Consider the following 21,692-nt stretch of genomic DNA (forward strand, 5'->3'; position numbering starts at 1 on the left):
AATTCAAATGCAAGAGTATCATGGAATAAATTTATTTCATAAACATCAAAGATATAACCAATCTAACACCTTGTATAAAATACGCGCCATAAAAACGTCAAATATATATTAATGTCCGCTTTAGTAGAATCATTGAAATAATAATATAGCAACAATCTTACTTTGTATGTGTCAAATTTTCACAACTTGGCTGTAGTTCGATATGTTTACATCACCGCTCAGTGCTTTCTTTTGCAGATTCTGAAATAAAGATATATAAACATACAATATACAGTGACATAACATAAATAAATATAAGATTACAAGTATAAGTTTCTGTTTTATTTCATGTTTGACAAATAATTAAGGGCCACCCCACATCTAGCGTCTTTCGAGCGTCGGCGTCTACAACTCTATGGCCGCTGCTCGACACAACGTCGACGCAACTGCGCAGCGACGTCATTTTCCATAGCGCTGACCAGACGCCGACGCTCGAAAGACGCTAGATGTGGGGTGACCCTAAGAGTTCCCAGCAAGCTTGAGCAAATTTCACCTTCCCATACAAACGGAGTTTCGTACTCATTTTAACACTACGTGTTGGATTGTAATGAAACTTTGCACATACAATGGCATGAGGTATATCTAGTCCTGTAATTAGTTTATATAGCTCCAGTTTATAAAACAAACAAAATAGAGCAAAAACAAGTAATTTTATGAAAAACTTAAATTAGCTGTATTTTTTTAACTATGGTATCTGAAGCTACATAAACTAGATATACCTTATCCCATTGTAAGTACAAAGTTTCACAGCAAACTAGCTAGTTGTTTTAAAATGAGAGCGTAACTACGTTAGTTTGGAGAACTGAGCTTGCTGGGGGCACTTAAGTCCGCCATTTGTAACCCTCAACCACGGAATAAACAATAGTACTAGGTACAGAAGACTCACTCTCAAACAAAACGCGTCTGTTACGATCAGGACAGATATGGCCGCTAGGTGGCGACAGCGCCACGCGCGGCTTATGGCTAGCCGCCAAAATTGGTGTGGAACGGATGTACTTTGTACTGTACCTGTAGCAAAGCGACGAAATCGCGCAGTGAGCCACGACTGCCCCAACCCCGACTATTGTGATTTTTTAATACTGAAGCGAAACGAGTGTTTTAAACGACTACACGTTCATGCAGCATGAACTTTATTACTTGCAAAATATTTACCTTTTTAAAAATATTCGCCATCAGCAAATTAGTTTTCTTAATATTCTCCTTTTTAGCCTCTTCTTTCTTTTGCACTACTTCAGGCAGCGATTTGTATATCTTCTCAGAATGTTTTTTCATTTCTCTTTCGGTCATAATTTTTTGTTGCAGTGCTGAAGGATATACACATCAAATTATTAACACTTCCAACGTTACTTAAAGCATCAAAATGAATAAAGTTTGTGCGGAAAGAGAAAAATCGTCGAATGTATGGGGTCCAATAGATTCCACGACTCTTCTCTTGCCGAAAAGACTTTAACTTTAAAACAAAACTCAGAAGATAACATTAAACGTGTTTTAAAGGCGGTTGGCCATAATTTCAAGTTACCGGATTTTGTTGTGATCTGATTCAAAGATCTTTATTAATGATCTGCTAAAACGACGTGTAAGTATTTCTTATTACACAGCTTTATATAAATAAATCAAGGCATCGATGTACAATTATTGATGAAATACGTAGTATTTTGGTCTATAAATTATAAAATATCCGTTATCACATGTATGTCAACAGCAAATATCAAATGTCAAAAAAAAAACTTAGAGCGTACTTATGCGGCGTAGAAGAAGCAGATGGATGTATGGATGTTTGCATCATGTATTGCTTGTAGAAGCTCTGTAGCTCTCTCAACAATTTTCTACATATTTATGCCGGACTTCATGTCAAAATTATTTTAATATCAAAAAAGTAGATATGGACTCTATGACCTTGAAATAAGGTTTGCAAATTGTCAGCAAACCATGGTAAAATATTAGTAAATAAGTTTAACTTACGTCGTTTACGTCTTGAGCCAAGTTGCTTCGCTAGATATATTAACTCTTCATCATTCAATGTTGGCAAGGACCCCAGTCCCACCAATTGTTCTCGCAGTTCTGAGCGTTCCTTGGCTCTGCAAAATATACAGATTATAATTAATTTATAGCATTTCATCATATTGAAGAGAACATTCAACAAGATGGCTCTTACCTAACGCTATTTTTGAAATACTTTTACAGATGGTTCACTGAAGTATCTTTTTTATTTCGTAAGATTTTTTAATAGCCATAAACAGTTTTGTGGCATTTTCGAAAGTAAAAAGCATAATGGTAGAGATAGACCAAGCTAAGTACGCAGCGATTTTGTCCCAGATGATGTAAGCTTTATTTAAACGTCAACAATCAGTCAACGAAAATCTGCTGGAATGTCTATAAAGACGTTTCTCAACTCTCATTTACCGTCAAATTGGAGTCTTTTTAGGGTTCCGTACCCAAAGGGTAAAACGGGACCCTATTACTAAGACTTCGCTGTCCGTCCGTCCGTCTGACACCAGACTGTATCTCACGAACCGTGATAGCTAGATAGTTGAAATTTTCACAGATGATGTATTTCTGTTGCCGCTATAACAACAAATACTAAAAACAGAATAAAATAAAGATTTAAATGGGGCTCCCATACAACAAACGTGATTTTTGACCAAAGTTAAGCAACGTCGGGAGGGGTCAGTACTTGGATGGGTGACCGTTTTTTTTTTTTGCTTTTTTTTGTTTTTTTTTTTTTGCATTATGGTACGGAACCCTTCGTGCGCGAGTCCGACTCGCACTTGCCCGGTTTTTTTAAATACTGAAGCAACAAAGTGACATGCTTATTTCAATATTAAGCACAATAATATGTTGATAGAATCATATATATAAAATTGAAAAACCAGAACGGGATAAAAAACGAGAGAAGAAGCGAGATGGCGCCTTACAAATTTCTAAAAAAGTTTTTGACACGTTTCTCGAATACGACGCACGTATGATAAGAAAAAACTGTTCCAATCTATTATCTAAATATGAGAATATAACTAGAACATAAAATTTATCGCTTTCGATGCGTATTTAATTTACAATAAGCAAATGAAATTTTCAAAATAACTTTATTCGGCCATCTCTCGGCAACTCTCGGTTGCTTTCGTTTGGCGGGGCTACAGATTAGACCAAAAAATCCCTAAGTTAAAGTAAACTAAATTATGTTTGTCATATTGGTATACAGGTATTTCTGAGTTTTTTTACATGAAGTAAAATAAAAAGTGCTGTCAACCTCAACCTTAGTCTACAGAGCCCATACGAGTGATTTATGTCATATATGACTTATCATTCTTATCAATCAAAGTAATTACTATATTATTGTTATCAATTTGTATTTTGTTGTTTTAAATTTATTTTTGAGTTATATTATTCAGATCGACTTTCACGGCTTCGGCAAACATTGCCATTCGTCCGGGGAACGGGCTAAGAATGCTGAGATGGGCCAAAAATACAAAGTTGATAGTAAGTTATGTAGGTAGATTAAAGTGCATGTTCAGATATTATTGAGCGACCTGATAAAAATAAGCAAATATACAGTCAACAGTCAGCCAAATATCGTAATATAATTTTGTTGCCATAGAAATAAGGATGTGGTCCGATATAGTGGCGAAATATTGAGAGACAAAAGCGGCTAAATTCAGTGGTGGCTCGGACACTTAGAGAGAATGGGAGAGGATCGTGCCGTGAAGAGAGCGCAGGTACTTGGGACAACAAAATGGGAGACGCCCGAGTGGACGTCCTAGGTACCGCTGAAACGACGTAGTTGCTCAAGACCTGCTCAACCTCGGCCATGGCGACTGGCGAGAGCTATCGCAAGACCGAGAGGACTAGACTACCTATGTTTGTATGAAAAGGCGATTTAAGGGCGGTGGTCGTCCATATTCGTCTTAAGGCGAAAATTAATCTAATGAACGTTTTTGCAACTAGGCTTCTAAGAACAAATAATAATTTTATCTTGAAACAAGTTTTAAATAAATACGTGTAGATGATAAAATACAATCTTGCCTTTTATCAAATCACATAATTTTTTGACAAATTTGCGAATTGAGTTATCCAAATAACGGCTACAAATAAGAAATCCCTATCACAGTTTTAAACCATGGCAGGGTTGAATACATAATAATGTCGGTATTTAACTAAACATAAGACGAACTCTTTATTTCATTTACGCGAGCGGAGCTGCGGGCCCGTCTAGTACAATATAATAAGTTAATAAGGAAAATAAGGTGCGAACTTACCAATACCTGTTACACAATTTCAAGCCCTCTAAAACAGAATCTTTATTTTTAATCACTGTTAAATTTCTATTTATGTAAATGGGATCAATAAATACTAACCAAAGGGTTATTAATAGTAGAAGAGGTACAGAGTTTAAGTTTAAATCGTGCCTTGAATTTTGCAGCTTACGTACCTAGATGTCACTGCACGCTTCGTACAGTTTGCGGTAACGCTGGTCTCAAAAAAATTACGTTTGATGATTCATGTACCACAATACAGTACTGGCGTATTACACCATCTAGTTTAGCTCTCAAACTCGGGGACATGATTTATCCTTAGACTTGACACCTATTCTATAATCAATTACTCTTTGAATCTAACTAATGTACTACTGTAATACATTATATTATTTTCAAAACTAGGTGCACGGAATTATGGAATCAAATACCTTCACAATACGTGCCTTTTTGTCTGGTGCAACCCGTGCAATTTGGGGTATGAACTATGACCATATTCATTCGAGGGGTGACAGGCTGGATTTCATTTCTGAAGTAAGAAATATTGGTAAGTTCTTGGGCTATTTACAATTTCAAAATACAGTACTCATGAACTTACCTAGACTCGCTTGTCATCCTGATGCAGTTTTGACGGGTTTCGCATCTGTCCACAAAGTCAGGACGATTTTTCTCCAAGTAATCCCTGACAGTACACGCATTTGCTATTTTGACGTCATCCGTACTAGAAATTCCGCACTCATTGGGCCAGCTTTGAGACCTGCCCTTAGGTTCAAAGCGTGTATCACAATAGGGCAATTTCTGTTCTATTTTAGAACAAGCTTCTTTGAAAGGCACGTTCGCTTGCTTGTATTTGGGGACTCTCACTATAACATTCTGCAATGGGCGATATCGTTCAAAAACTGCTTCCTCACTTATTAAACTATCTGACGTTTGAACAATTAAATTGTATGCGACACATTTCTTTTTAATGTTTTCCGTGGATTTACTTCTATGATATCTGCATCTATGGTGCCTGTGGGACTTTTCACGTCTACAATGATCGCAACTTACCGTTGTTGTGCTGGACGCTTGACATTTCTTACAAGCTTTGCAACGCTTTTGATATTTCTCGCATTCCTTCTTAATCTTATGTACAAGTTTAGACGTAGGAGAGTCAGTAGAACAACACGGTGGGTCTGTAGAAATCGCTATATCTGAAGAATCGTCACAGTGATGAGAGTATAAAGATTTTACTCGTCTTACGGTAGACTGCACGCATTTATTAACAAATTTCTTTGCGTCTTGTCTTTTGGTCCTTTCTCTGTCACACGTACCAGTTTTATGACTGCATTCCTTACATTCTGAAGTACCAACGCAGCCGCAGCTTCTATCGCACGTGGTTCGTAGTTTTTTGGGCGAGTTACATCTGCTTCGTTGTTTAGGCTTTGATAAATCTTCGCGCTCTGATAAACTACTATACATGCAACGTTTGTCAATGACTTCTGGTTTTCGAGGTGAAGTGCTTCTACTTTGTTTTTTAAACTGAGATTCTTTGATTTCAGATCTACATTTTAGAGGCTGGGATTCAACACATTCGTTGCAGTCTGATAACCCATCACATCCACACCCTTTGTCGCAAGTTTCCGTTTTCCTTGGTGAAGTGCATCTCTCTTGTTTTTTAGGCTTCACGGATACTTTTCTACATTTTCCAATCCCATATCTTGGGGATCGAGATTCAACACATTCGCTGCACTCTGATGAGTCATCACATCCACACCCTCTGTCACAGGTTTCTGTTTTCCTAGGGGATGTACATCTATCTACTTTTCTAGGTTTTCTGGATTCTTTTCCACATTCTCCAGTTGGTGACTTTGGAGAATGGCAATCAACACAGTCATTGCACTCTGGTGAAATATCACATCCACAACTTTTATCGCGGGTTCTCTTTGTTTTCTTTGGTGAACCGCATCGTGCTTGAGTATTTTTAGGTTTTTCCGACTCTCTGCGTGGGCTTTTTCGTTTTGGAGAAAGGGGCTCCATACAATCCTTACATTCCGAGGAACCATCGCAACCGCAACCTTTATCGCAAGTAGTTTTTGTTACCCTTGGTGAACTGCCCCTAGATTCCTGTGTATTACGTCTCGCAGATTCTATGTCACCTCTGCTGCCACCATGTTTATGAGAGTCAGGATCTTCACAATCTTTGCATTCTGAGGAGCCATCACACCCACATCCTATATCGCAAGTTTTTACATCATTTGGTGGAATGCCACTTTCTTTTGTGGATTTTAAAGAATCATATGCACAAGATTTCTTATCCTCAGATTTGTGTGTAGCCTCTTCTAATCTATAGGGGTCTTGAGCAGAATTATTTGGTTCGACTACTGTAGAGCAGGACGCACTTTTTTGGCTTGCTTCAATTTTTAAATTCCCTCCTGACCTCGGAGATATTCCACCACCGTTACCCGAATCAGTTTTCATAGATTGACCCATGCAGTCATTGCATTCAGAGGTACCATCACATCCACATCCTTTGTCGCAGGTAAACTTGACGGTTGCTTGCTCCATTTTTGGGTTGGCGACTCCGCTTGCCTCGCTAAAACGTCTACTTTGTCTACTCCCGCGACTTGAACAATCTGTTTTAATATTTCTCTCATATGTGTTGCTTTTTTGCGGATATACATTAGCGGCTAAAACCGGGATGGTACCACTTCTTTCCGTTTTTCTCTCTGCATCTTTAAGGAAATCGTTAGCAATCTCATACTGGGAACTTTTTTGCTTTGAACACTGAACTCCTTTAGAGCTTTGTGAAAACTCTTGTTCCCCATCACCACTGTCATCAGTATCCAAAAGATAACTTAATGCAGTTATGATTTCTTTAAAACATTTCTTCTTACTATGCTTGTCGGTATCCCTTTTCGAATACCGTTTAGTAATATCCTTAATCGTTTCTAAAATAAGATCTTTGGGGTTTCCATCGTCAGTGAGAGTATCGTAGGCCTTTTGCTCCTTTAACTTCTGCCTCTCCGCTGAATATTTATTTTTAGAAGTATTAAAGCTATGGAATCTTTCTCCAGTACTGGATTTTGAGCTTTCGGACACACTATTTTGACTGGGTGTGCTTTTAATTGATTGTGGTTGCGATCTGCAATCACCCATCGACTTTGATTGCTTATTTGATGTAAAATCTTGATTTGTTTGTGTCCTAAGATAAGGACGAGTTTCTTTGTCCATGGTGAAGTTTTCTGTTTGCACACCGGAACTTGCTCCAAGATTCCCCATATCAGTGTTAGAGCGTAAGAGAGGTTTCTTTTCATTGATTTGAACCTTCTTCGGATAAGTACTGCGGCCAGCAATCCCGGAATCAGATAAAATACCAAAATTTTTCTTTCTCTGTATCTCATCTTCTTTTTCAGTATTATAATTGCTACGTACCGGGTCTCGAGGTGATAAACATTTTTCTTGGTTTGTTTGGCTTGGCATATCGGCTTGCAAAGGTTCAGAATGTTCATCTGAAATAGACACACCTTTTAGACTGGGGTTTCTTTTATCTGTGGTAATTTCTCTATCAAGCGTAAGTTCATTACCCGGCATTTCTTTGTGTACTTGTTCTTTTAGTGCCTTTCCACCTATGCTCAGTTTTAGCATCATATTAGTTCCTTGTATAGGAATTACTATATTATCTGCAATATTTTCAGGCTGATTTGTAAATGTTTCGTGACAACCAACACAACTTTGAATAACAGTCTTTTCTACAGGTTTCTGACCTATCAAAGGTGCCATTTGGTTTAAATCTTCAATAAGATTATCTTGTTCTCCTCTATCATTGCGATGTATGTTGTCCTTCGAAGATTTGCAGGTATATGAATAGCAGTCTTTTTCAGTTGAACATTGGCATTCTGAACCAGTCTTGGAAACTTTTTTATATAGCTCGTTAATCAGTTTGACACATTCTGCACTATCTATGACATTTAAGTCTGACTCTGAGGGGTCTGAAATATTCGGATGCACACTAAGTTTAGTTTGTAAACATCTTGTGCAAGATACGGGTTTATATTTTTTTGGATGTTTACTACAAGAGACAGTATTTATATCATCTTTTGATGATGAACTAGCAGAATGTCCACACAATTGTCGATTAGTTACACAGCTTTTAGATATAGGTACTGGCTTTGAGATAGGGCACTTATATACCTCAACTTCATCAGGTCTGTGGTGACAAGTTTGTGTATTTTCCGTGCACAAGCAAACATATTTTTCTTCTTCAGCGAATTTAGGTGGAAAATATGAGTTTGGTTTATCATGAACATTTATATTTACTTGAACTGAGCTGTCTGTCACAGCAGGTCTATTGCAAGATCCAGCTACATTTCTTTGATGTTTATTAGGTTCTTCTCTTGGTGAATTCACATTGTTTTTCTGCATTCTAATTTTAGCATTACAAGTCCGGTCTTGCATATCAGAATTGCCAGAAGACAAAGTAAATACAGAATGACTTCTTTGTTTTCTGGGTACTCTTTGTCTAACAATGTCGAAATTTGAACTCCCTCCTTCTAATATACTTGCATCACCTGAACCATCATCATAGTTGTTTCTAGTTAAATCTTTAATTAGGTCCTTTAAATTACTATTCTTGTTGATATCAAGACGCGCCGGTACTTTTTTCACAGGTTCTGTTCTAACAAGTTTCTGTCTCAAAAACAATTCTTTGTCTCGCAAGTGCTGTTTATATGCCTCCTCTTTTTTAAGAGCACTAATATATTTTTTATAAAGTTCTTGTGACGATGTTAGAGTGAATACTGTATCAGAGGATGTTACATCTTTTGCTGAATTATTAGATAGGTCAGTTTCGGTAGTAGTTGATGACACTATTTTGGATAAATAAGTTGTCACAAGTTTGTCACTTTCCACTACAGATGGCAAATTAGGTGCGCTTTGCGAAGTGGAAGCTACATTTCGAGGATCAAACTTACTTGATCTAAGTATTGATTTTTTGGGTTTTGAATGTACCACTTTTCCTTCAGTGTTATCTGCTTCTGAAGTACTGGTTGTTGGAGTTTTCTTACTAGTTAAACTCAAAACAGATAAAAATTCAGGTGTAGCTTCACCCTCCCCATAGTTTGATTTTAGAAGTCTATGAATTATATCTGTCACAAGCTTCTTTTTTAAGTTAGAATCATATTTATCTTTCAATGTTGATTTGAGAACATTTAAAGTGTTATCAAGGTCTTTGCTGAAAGAATATTTTGATTCTTTGCTTGAATCAGTAGTGTGAACTGCGCTTGATTCAAGGCTTGATTTGTTGCCCACATTATTATTGGTATTGTTAGACCTGTTTGTATCTTGCTTTCTTAATTGATTTTGATTATACATGTGTCCTGGCATGTATTCAAAACTTTCAGCTTCTGATACTTGTTCACCACTTTTGTCTTTCTCAGCTATGACTTGTTTTCTTCTAATAAGTTTCTGTTTACTTTTCAGTTTTGTTTTTGATTTCCTAATTTTCTTCCGTCTTTGCTTGCGTCGCAATGTGTTTAAGCATATAAGAATCGGAATTTGAGGTGCAGAAGTAGTAGCGTTTTCTAAACAATCATTAGAACTTTTGACTTTTTCTTTCAATCTCAATAAAGATGTTTGTATTTCTTTATCAAACTTTACATCTGTGTTCATTTCAGTGTCAACTTTTTTTTCTGGTGAAATAGAAATATCTTTTTTCACATTGTCAATAGTCATGCCGCCATCTTTTTGTAAATTAACAGAAAATTGTTTTGTCAAATTAACATTGATTGGTTGAACATTTTCCATATTATGTGGTACATTTACTTCAACTAAATCTACATCTTTTCTTGAAATTGATATTGTTTTCTTTCCCAGTCCTTTTTTGGTTTTCGGATTACTGTCATTTGGGTCTACTGGAGTGGAATGGGCAGTAGGTATTCCTAAGTCACTACTTTGTTTATAGTCAAGTGTAAAGTGTTGTTTTTGTGCCAGAACTTCTCTTTCAAGAGTGCTTAGACTAGAAGCAGATGTTTTCTTGTCGCTTTCATTGCCATAGCCCACATCTGCCAAAGAATCCCACTCTAGCTTCCGCTGTGAGGTTATACTACTTGTTGGTGATAATGGCTTGTTTATGGAGGTGTCTAATGTTGCATCAGCAGCTGAAATTGATAATTAGATATTTGAGCTAGAAACGACAATATGTTAAGCCCTGGTGTGACAGAATGCCAATTTGGAAACAATGTCAACTTAGAAAATTAAATATTTGACACAATATTATTATCCAAACAACTCTAATATTTAATATGCCTCTTATTGGGTCAAGACTATCAGGTTTCAAACATATTTATATTGATTTTATTTTATTGAATTCAAATAATAATACAATATGCAAACTCAATTTATATAAGTAAGTAAGGAACACTCTATTCAAGCAAATTAATAGTGTATAGGCAACCCCACCACCATACATAAGGTGGGGACTGATGGGAATGACTCATGAGAGTACACCTATTCCCACACATATGAAAAACAGGGAAAAGTGGGAATACAATTTCATTGACATTGGGATTAAAGTCACCTTGATAAATTGTAGAAATAACTGTTACAGTCTGCAATAAAAGCATATTGGAATAGTTATTTACCATACAAGTGCAGAAAACAGGAAATTCGAAACGAATGGCGAGATAAATTAAAACATGACCGAAGGAGTGTTGTAAATCGACACGAATTGAGAATCACCTATTCGCACATGTACGGTACAACATTTTGCAGTACATATTGCTCTTAAAACTTTTGACATACATTCGCACGGAAAGTGCTCTGGACAAATGCAGGAAAATAGGACCATATGTACTAGAAATGTCATTTTTGTGTAATAGTTTTTTGTTTTTATCACATGTTTATAAATTACATTAATAAGCGTGAAAAATATCTACTTACATTTTTGTGAATGATTGTCATCAACAGATTCATCTCCAGAAGGTGAAACGGCTGGTAAGACATCAGTGATGATCGGTGGGGACTCCGACTCATCATTTGATGGTGATACCCGTCTCTGAAATTTTATGACATTTTTTATTATTTTATTATTTGTAAGGCCGGCAGGCAGTTGAAATAAAAAATGTATTAAATATCGGAAGGAAGTCACTAACACTGCCTTATTTGTGCTAGAAAAGTCTCTATGTCTACTTATAAGGGTTAACATAGCAGTTTAAACATACAATTGTATGCATAATACGCAGTACTATGGCGAATAACAGAAAATATGAGCCCCCATATGGAGAAAATAGGTAACTATGGTGTGTTAGTGATTAATAAGTTGTCTACTGACAATATTAACTCAAATAAGACTAAAACAACAGCACAATGTAAATGTACAGTCGCCATAATATATATCGGAGCGGCCAAGGCGCTCACTAATATCTGAACACGCCTCTATTGTCAAGGCGCTAGAGCGTGTTCAGATGTTTTTGAGCACCTCGGCCGCTCCGATATATATTATGGCGACTGTACATGCAATTATTACTTACCTCCGTTTCAGACCTCTCTGGAATGGAGCATTTAATCGAAATCCTGCAAATTTCGTTTGAAGATTCACTCTTCTTTTCACCCGAGTCTGACGTATCACTTTGTTCTTTCATTCTTCGCCAAAATAAGCTCCTCGGATCCCTGATATCACTCTGTGCCGTTGTTAAAGAAAAATACTGCTCCAAATCCCTTTTCCTTCCAAATTTTTTATAATAGTCAAGAACCACTGAGTTCACGGCTGATCGTGGTCTTTCATCCGAATCGTTCAACAATTTTGATAAATCTGCGTTACTTGCACTAGCAGCTTCATCTTCCATTATTTCAATAAATGCTTTCGGAAATGTCGTCCAGAACAAATTTTAACAAACAACCAAACCATCGCAATTTACTCGTAAACGGTTTCCCAAAACATTTTTAAAAACTTGACGTCTTCGTTCTTCGATAAACAAAACAATGCAAGCTTGTTTCAATGTTGCCAGGATATTTGTAAAGAAATCTCAAAATTTCAATAACACAAAAGTACAGTCAGCCACAATAGTTAAGGATAAAACCACGCCACGCTTCAAAGGATCTAAAATTCTGTAATAGCTTTACAAAAAAATCTCTTTATTTAAAACAGTGTGAGACGGATCATTTTGAAAGCGAACTGTGATGTTACTATATTTAACATCTTTATTTGTGAAAGTAATAGAAGGTGGCAGATACCTTTAGCACATTGTTTAATCTACTACTATTGATCCTGGCCTTGAAAAGTAAAAAGAAGTTAAACACAATAAGTACACCCACTTTGTGTGTTTCTATATAGGCATGATATTAGAAACGAGGTTTGTCGTTAACCTAGTATAGTTAGACCCTCGGAGTAATTAACAATGGAGCCGCCATTAACAGGCGTTCCCCTCTGTCGAAAATAGGCGGCCAATGGTCAACCATATGTATGGACTGACGTTTATCTGACATGACGTACCTATACATTTGATGTGCCCCTCCCCCGCAAAAAACGGCAGACTATTTTGTACCGAAAATTTTAGACATGGCGTCTCCGTTGTTAATTACTCCGAGAGTTAGACCATTTGAACTTTGCAGCGCAATAATTTGACAGCGAATTAAAAAACCGGGCAAGTGCGAGTCGGACTCGCGCACGAAGGGTTCCGTACCATAAAGCAAAAAAAAACGGAAAAAAATGCAAAAAGACAACGGTCACCCATCCAAGTACCGACCACGCCCGACGTTGCTTAACTTTGGTCAAAAATCACGTTTGCTGTATGGGAGCCCCACTTAAATCTTTATTTTATTCTGTTTTTAGTATTTGTTGTTATAGCGGCAACAGAAATACATCATCTGTGAAAATTTCAACTGTCTAGCTATCACGGTTCGTGAGATACAGCCTGGTAACGGACAGACGGACAGCGAAGTCTTAGTAATAGGGTCCCGTTTTACCCTTTGGGTACTGAACCCTAAAAACTATATATGGCAATGTTTTTAAACGTCATTCTCTATGGTGTGTGTTTGTCAGTGGTTTGTCAAAATCGTTTAAATATATGTTGTGTTTTGTGATTTTGTGATTAACGAGGAAAACATGGCGAAACCTTACAAAACCGGCGTGCGGGAGTTATTTTTCCGCATGAAGAATAATTTTACACTAGTAAAAAATCAGCACGAGGCGATTCAAGCTCAAAAACGGCAATGTTTACAAAATTTGTAGTTGATGACGGGTAAGTGGAATGAAACATCTTAATATTTGCACCATATGTAGATCATATAATATTGGTTTGGACTAAGGTTTCACAGCAAATTGAACACACCTAATAGGTATAGGCATAGGTACTTAGTAAGTACCTATGCCTATGGTACTTACCTTATGAACTTCCTCTAACATTTCGAAAAACTCATTGGTATAGCTGCATTTCGAGCTCGAATCTACAACCTCCATGCTTATGCTTACGGCATGGGTACCTACTAGCTCAAGCTTAAATTTATTTTGAATGTATGTTTATTGTTTTTATAGTTTGTTTCGTTTTTCCGAAAACCGAAGTTCGCAAGTTGGAGACAATTTCTCTGTCAATATAAATTAGGCCTTAATGGGAGTAAAAGAGAAAGATACCCGCAATTTGCGAACTTTGGTATTTGCGGTAGGCCCTTTTGTACCTATTTACCGCTAGGCCGTGGCGGATATTACAAAAGCTCAATTATTTTGATGAATCCAAATGTCACATTATCCCAATATTATTTATCAACATTAGTATATGTATACATATTAATAGTGACATCTATTGTTGGAATTAAATTTATTTGGAATGGACCCGGGTATGTCCTTAAACTACGTCCAGGACCCGGGTATGTCCTTAAACCACGTCCAAGACCACCGCAGGACGGGCAGCAGCGTCCCTCAAATTCGGTGTACTCGACTGCGATCGCCAACCCGCCTGCCAAGCGTGGAGATTATGACATTCACCCCCCCAAAAAAGTGGGAGGCCTATGTTCAGCAGTGGACGTCTTATGGCTGAGATGATGAACCATAATGCACAGCTTAAAGCCCCATTCACACGAGAGGAGAGCTTTTTCTACGCGCGTTAATAAAGCGCTTGAATCAGTCTACAGTGTCCACACGCTAAATTCGATTTAACGACCAACGCTTAAAGTCGAAAATCCAACAACGCTTGATAAAAAGCGCCTTTTTTCACGAGCGTTGAAAAATCTCTCGTGCGAATGGGGCCTAAAATTTTCATAAACGGTAAATATGGTAGAAATTTCACAAGTATCAAGACTTTTTAATCCATTTTCTGGGGTGTTGTCACATGCTAATTTCTAAAAGCTACTTTTTAATTTGCGCTGCAGACTATTTGTGGTGTGATATAGTCATATCAATATTTACTTTTTATTTATTTTGTAGTATTTATATTTTATGTAGTATGTAGTGTATTTATTATAAAAAGTCTTGACACCTGGAAAATGGAAAAAGTTTATGTGGCGAGAAGTTGTTTTTATTTATTTTTGCAAAATTGTCTCAATGTCTCGTTCTAAATTATAGACGGTCAAGCAAATCTTGTCAGTAGAAAAAGGCGCGAAATTCAAATTTTCTATGGGACGATAATCCTTCGCGCCTACATTTTTCAAATTTGCCGCCTTTTTCTACTGACAAGATCTGCTTGACGCAGTATATTCTGAAATAGTTAGGTATCCACCACTATTCTTAACATCCTTAAATGAAGAGGGCGCCGACTGCAAATGTTCATATTTGTCATTTTCTGTACATTGTAAATAATCTTCTGTCTCACTTTCTCATCGTATATGTATCATATTTAATTTTAAAAAGCGCTTTCTACCTGTAATTGCTTTTACCAGCTATGCCGATTCCTGACGTGCGACGTACAACGTGGTGACGCCGTTTTTCCGCGTTGCACATGATTTTAAAAGGAACTAATGAGTAAAAATTTATATGCCAAAATGGGTAAAATTTATAAGTTGGTCACACTACATTGGGGTTGCCATGTACATTGTCTTGAAGCTGTTTAAGTATTACTTTTAAACGCTAATAAAATGTTAACTATTTTAATCTGGTCACACTAGAAATACCGTAAATTGACAGTGACAGATAATTTGACATATGGGCGGCTGTTTTAGATTTTCCGAATTTTCTCATTTCGATTAAAATAAAAATATTTAAGACGTACATTGGATTACGAATACTTCTCAAATAAATTCAAATACTAAAGCAGCGCTAAAAATGTCTCGTCAGACCTCTAGACTGGACGCTAAGAAAGTTGTAAGTATCATTAGCCGTTCATTGCGTTCCGTTGTCGTGGCTTGCAAACATTAATATTTTTGTTTAAATTTTCAGAATTCAGAACTGTTGACGCTCACCTACGGCGCTCTGGTGTCTCAGATGTTGAAGGAGATTGATAATACAGATGATGTGAATAAGCAGCTTGAGAGAATCGGGTATAATATGGGTGTGCGTCTTATTGAAGACTTCTTGGCCCGAACTACGTCCACCCGCTGTCTGGAGATGAGGGAGACTGCTGATAAAATTCAGCAGGCATTTAGGTAATTTAACCTACCTGCCTAGTTGTTACCTAGCTTTTAACTGTATTTCATTTTCTGTGTATTTTTAACCGTATTGTGCAGAATAAAGAATATTTACTTAAGTACGTAACCTGGTTGAGGCTGTCACAGAACAGTGACAATAAATAGGTTTAAAATGAGGAAGCCCTTAGGGGTCATCCATTAATTACATCACACGTTTAGGGGGAGGGAGGGGGTCAAGAAAATGTGACATATTGTGACATGGGGGAGGGGGGAGACACAAACTTTGTGACGTCACTTTAACTTCATCAGTAACCGAAAATTTATTTAAATTATTTTATTCCCTGTACAATTAAATAACGTTTTTATTTGTTTAATTTTCTTTCCTAAGCAGTTTTGGGTTGTAAAATTACTAATATTTATATCGTCAACAATATTTTGAAAAAATATTAACCCTTTACCTACGGGCTATTTAATCGCTCCGTCACCGCCCAATACGGGCATGTTTTGGCGAGAGTCAGCGGTTAGGCATAATTTCACTTACTTGTAACTTTTGATGTATTACAGCTACACACTTGAAACTTCACACACACAATAAGTATAATGTGCTTAATCAATAACTAATCACTTGGAGTAATAATATTCACTATTTTTTCTGCTATCAAGCAATGTACCAGTCACTGAGAAATTGAAGATTTTTAAGTTACTACTCGCGGATCTCACAAGTTTACGTTTAAAATCATTAGTTTATAATATACTTAACACAAATAAACACTTAAATAACGATAATTATGAAATTAATGCATAAAAATCAATCACAAAAAACGTTGCACGAAAACAATTTGCCACTTTTGGAAAATAGTGATGTGCGTCTATCGACACATTTGTCGATATACCTATCGATAACCTAGTAAATGTAGAACAGAAATTTAAGAAGTTAGGATTGTGGTGAAATTATTTTTAGGTACAATAGTACCTAATAATGATTTCATAACATGTTAAATTCCAACATTTGAACCAAAAACGGTAAAAAACACTAAAAATAACACTCCAAACACTCCCACGCCGTACTCTCATATCGACAACAAGTTGATGAAATTTGAAAACAACACTATTGTCCGCCATATTGAATTCAATTATTAGCACCTCTGTAGTACGGGTGTCAACTCCAGTTGCCAGCAAAAAAGCGGTAATTTTAAAATTATGTTTATGTCAGAGCCATCTACCGAAATATTATGATATTTTTTTCTTTGTATCTATACTAATCACAGTGCATAATGTGACCACTATTACCAAGCCACAAGGTCTCGATTTGTTTAAAAAAAATGTTGAACATGACCATTACTTCGATCAACTATAGTTGACACCCGTACTGCAGCGGTGTTGCCTTACTGGCAACTCTGGTTGACACCCGTAGGTAAAGGGTTAATAATACTTACTTAATTCGATTTGGCGATTTCGTAGAAAAAATGTGACGTCACACTAGGGGGGGGAGGGGTTTGCCAAATGTGACCAAGTGTGACAAGGAGGGGGGAGGGGTTAAAAAACCTAGAAATTCGTGTGACGTAATTAATGGATGACCCCTTACTCAGTAGTGAGCAAGGATAGGCTGATTTCTTGGTGTTGTATAGTCACAAAAAACAAGATGCTAGCTGAAATTTGGAGAGTAAGGTTTTACTACCTTATAGATTGTGCGTAGGGTTGCCAACTTTTTTTTGGTGGAATATAGTATTTTCCAGAATAAGGCATCAAAAATATAGTACATTTCAAAAAAAACATAGCACTTTTAGATAAAATACTAAACATGGGTGTAATTTACGTTTAATCGAAAATATAGTATTTTAGCGTACTATATATTTTTCCAAATATATATAGTACAGAGAGCCAAAATATAGTACAATACTATATAATATAGTACGGTTGTCAACCCTAATGAGTGGTGAGATAGTCTTGGGTAATTTTCCTCCCTATTTTCTTGCAGAAACCATAACTTCTATAGTTCATAGTCATGTTTTTAGGGTTCTGTACCTCAAAAGAAAAAAAATAGAACCCTCATAGGATCACTTGTGGCTACTTACCCCCTTGTTATTGCTATCTTATCTCTGGGACAACGCGCATTTTTGATTTTTTATATGTTTCCCAGATATTTTAATATTTAATGACAAACCTATATATGTTTCAATATTCCAGGTTATACCTAAACATGCAGCCAACAGTGACCAGCTGGAGTAGTTCCGGGGATGAGTTCTCGCTGGTCTGGGACCAGTGTCCGCTGAGCGAGTGGGTGGAGATGCCCAACAACGGCCTTAAGTACTGCATGCTGATACCGGGGGCTATTCGGGGCGCGTTGCAAATGGTGCAGCTGGAAGTGCAGTGCTGGTTTGTTCAGGTAAATATGTGTATACTGCCCTGCTAAGCCAAAGAGCGTTATCTCAAAAGAAAATTCATTGCTAACTTATACTTTAGTTTCTATTACTGAGAATTCCATTTTGAAAATCATTTGTTTTTGAGATAGCGCTATTCGGCTTAGGAGGGCAGTATATTACTCTTTAATAATAAGTAACTTACCTAGATACTTACTGCTGCATATTGTTGCTCAACAGAAATAAGCAGGGCATACAAGGGTAATTTTTTTATATCCTTAGTATTGCTTTGACCTCTACCTCCTACCTACCTACCTACCTACCTACCTCCGATGTGAATCACTGTTAATGGAAAAGAGTCAATTTTAAAATGATAAAAGATCAATTTTATTTCGCAATGGCGTTTTTCAAAAACGCGTTTCTGGCCTGAATTAGCTATGAATCATTGTCATTTTAACTTATGTATGTATTTGTAAGGAAGGGATTCAAATTTGTCTGCCAAGTGTATAAAAAAACAAAATGATTTTAGAAATTTATCATTTCCAGGATCAACTGAAAGGTGATCCCGTGACCGAGCTCCGGGTCAAATACATCAAGAGGCTAGAAGACGCCGTGCCAGCTGGAGAGGACTAAACATGGACTGTTAGTTATTTTATTATTGTTTATATTATACTCAAGCGGCTAGTTAAGATTGCACTTTGTCCGCTTACTGGTTATCAATCACACATACACTTTTAGTAATCTTCCAGCAAAGAGTCTATTCCCATATTATATAACGGCACTTTCAACCCCTCTCTGGCGGTCTAGCATAAGTTCGCGAGTCCATACTTGAAGTCGCGCTAGACGTATGGAGTCGCGCGCGAGAACGCAACTCATGCTAGACCAACTGGTGTTGTAATGGTAATTGCTTACCATCAGGCGAATTGCCTGCTTGTTTCTTCTCTCATAAAAAAAAAACCCGGATTTTTCATGAAAAATTATATTACCAATATTACCATTATCATTATACCAACACACGACTTGGTGAAAATATGAACTTTCGTGCGTGTTTTCTCACACCCACCAAAGACGGCGCCACAATTATGCACGAAGCGAATAGTACTTCTTTGTTGGCAGCAAGTTCTGTAAAAAACTACAAGATGGCGCTATATCAAACAAGTTTGCACGCCATCTATTGACGGATAGCTGCCGACGGTAACATTAAAATGATGGGTTTACTTTGTTTATGAATTGTGATGCAAACATGAGCATATGAAGAGCACATCTAATCTGTTAAATAATAATAAAAGTACCAACACTAAAGATTTTCCAAACATATTTATAAATTAATAAAAACAACCTCAGGAGTTTGTTTTTAGTCAGGGGGCCGATTTTTGATATTTGACCACTCGATTTCGTGTATTTCGTTAAATGATATCTCCACTACTAGGCGTTTAAGTTCTACTTATAGAATTGAAATCGAGTGGTCAATACCACTAGATTCCAAATTTCGATCGCTCGTATTTCAAAAATTAGCATTTCGCCGTTTTCCGCTGATTTTCGAGTGACGAAATCGGCCGATCGAAATACAAAAATCGGGCCCCAGGACTCATATGATTGTGCTGTTCTGAAAAGATCTTTAGTAGGTACCTACTCATTTTATTTGCTAAATTGAAGATTGAAAACTAATCATAAATTAGTGGTTTTCCGGCTTAAATAAAAAAAAATTAAAAAAACTTACAGTTTTTAAGTTTATTTTTTTTGGAATTAACTAAGGCACCTTCAATATATTAAGTGCAAAGCTTTGAATAGTGTAGTCATTTTGTAGTTATTTTGTAGTCATTTTTTGTATTCTGTATATAAGTTAAAATGCTAGTTTAAATGAGAATAAAATATACGCAATATTTATAAATACATATCTTTAATTATACATCATATATGTATTACCTACATAGATGTCTTTTTTACTGCTTAAACTGCTGGGACAAGTGTAAAATAGCGTATAACCTATGCGGGAAATCTTATTAAGGTGGAAGAAAGCAGTTTTTGGAAAATCGTGGCCACATCTGGCGTCTTTCGAGCCTCGGCGTCTACAATTCTATGGCCGCTGCTCGACGCAACTGCGCAGCGACGTCATTTTCCATAGCGCTGACCAGACGCCGACGCTCGAGGGACGCTAGATGTGGGGTGGCTCTTCTAAGGGCTTCGTCTATCTGTCCGTCCGCGGCTTTGATTCGTGATCGTTAGTGCTATAGAGCTGAAATTTAAATTAGTTTATGCTGGTTCGACTATATAACATTTCATTATCATCATCAGCATAACTAAAGAGCTTTGCTCTTGTCGGTGGAGTAAACGCCAATAATTTCCTTCGTGTGCCAGTCTTTTAATTTCTTACGACGCATATAACATTTATATACATAAAATAATAAAATAGAGGGCGGCACTGTCCTCAGTGGCCCATTTAACCCCGCCCTATATACCGCTAACGTCAGACAGTACAGTAAAGCTACGTGAAGTGAAGTAGGTATAATAAGTACGCCTTGTACTTCACTGCTATAGGCTCGACAGCCTGGGATTATGACTGCGCGACTGTTCTAGAGCACTTTATACGAGTGCACTCGCTGCTAACGAACTCATTGTGATGCATCTGTTTTATGTCTGTGACAGAATAGATAGGCGTGATCTGGGAGATGTGTCTGTGTCCGTGTGAAGGTCCTTGTGAAGGCTGTCATTGGTTTTCACATTGTCCTATCCGATACCGGATGTAGGATCCTACAACCCCGTAATCAGACCGCAGGCAGGCGTGGCTCACTCCGCGATTTCGTCGCTTTGCTACAGGTAGCTACAAGTACATCCGTTACACCCCAATTTTGGTGGCTAGCAATAAGCCCCGCGTGGCGCTGTCGCCACCTATTAGCCTAGCGGCCATGTCTGTCCTGATCGTAACAGACGCGTTTTGTTAGATAGTGAGTCTTCTGTACCTAGTATTATGTACTATTATTTATTCTGTGCCGCAGGGGCGCGCCCGGGCCCCGTCTTTAGAGGTCACGCACACTACAATAAACATTATGCCTATACATACACACACAAACAAATATCGGTCTGACAGCTGACTGAATTTATCGGAAGGGCCTTTCCGATATCGGATGTCGGAAGGCGCCTAATGACAAAAACATGCAGGAGAGTGCCATTGGTATTGTCTGCCTTTTTTGCGTTATTTATCGTTTTTTAGTAATAATGTTTTATTAAATGCATATATAAATACAGAGAAACATATATCTTATATTTTACTTCCTTCCGACATCCGATATCGGATCGGTCAATGTGAAAACGCTCTTATTAGGCGGGAGGTAATTGTTTAACCGAAGCGGTAGCGAAGGTCTCCGCTTCAGCTTGGACAAAAAAGCTTTGATGTCCGGACGTATATACGTAAATAATCTGATAACCTAACCGTATATACGTAATTAATCAGTGCGAGCGAGATGGACTGCGATCGATTTACGCAGTCGCTAACGTACTTAAATCTCAAATG

General features: G+C 37.2%; 2 protein-coding genes across 5 annotated transcripts; one reads left to right on the plus strand and one right to left on the minus strand.

Annotated features, from left to right (window-relative positions):
• Positions 1–16: 16 nt before the first annotated feature.
• On the minus strand, positions 17–12,230 carry LOC134674430 (uncharacterized). 4 transcript variants are annotated; one of them, XM_063532497.1, is made up of 7 exons: positions 11,798–12,230; positions 11,208–11,322; positions 7,856–10,426; positions 4,888–7,780; positions 2,002–2,117; positions 1,192–1,343; positions 17–240 (listed from the first exon to the last, which is right to left on the minus strand). In XM_063532497.1, exons 1-7 carry the CDS (start codon positions 12,110–12,112, stop codon positions 172–174), a joined length of 6,231 nt encoding a protein of 2,076 aa, XP_063388567.1. In that variant the 5' UTR covers positions 12,113–12,230; the 3' UTR covers positions 17–171. The 4 variants fall into 4 exon arrangements, 3 of the variants coding, with proteins under 3 accessions (XP_063388567.1, XP_063388568.1, XP_063388566.1); XM_063532498.1 differs by having other exon boundaries at positions 4,888–5,162; positions 5,340–10,426; XM_063532496.1 differs by having other exon boundaries at positions 4,888–10,426.
• Positions 12,231–15,392: 3,162 nt separating this feature from the next.
• On the plus strand, positions 15,393–20,056 carry LOC134674779 (trafficking protein particle complex subunit 3). The gene is made up of 4 exons (XM_063532911.1): positions 15,393–15,558; positions 15,634–15,839; positions 18,009–18,207; positions 18,728–20,056. Exons 1-4 carry the CDS (start codon positions 15,520–15,522, stop codon positions 18,812–18,814), a joined length of 531 nt encoding a protein of 176 aa, XP_063388981.1. The 5' UTR covers positions 15,393–15,519; the 3' UTR covers positions 18,815–20,056.
• The last annotated feature ends 1,636 nt before the right edge of the window (positions 20,057–21,692 follow it).

Source organism: Cydia fagiglandana, chromosome 20 (genome assembly GCF_963556715.1).
Source record: "Cydia fagiglandana chromosome 20, ilCydFagi1.1, whole genome shotgun sequence".
Classification (NCBI taxonomy): Eukaryota; Metazoa; Arthropoda; class Insecta; order Lepidoptera; family Tortricidae; genus Cydia; species Cydia fagiglandana.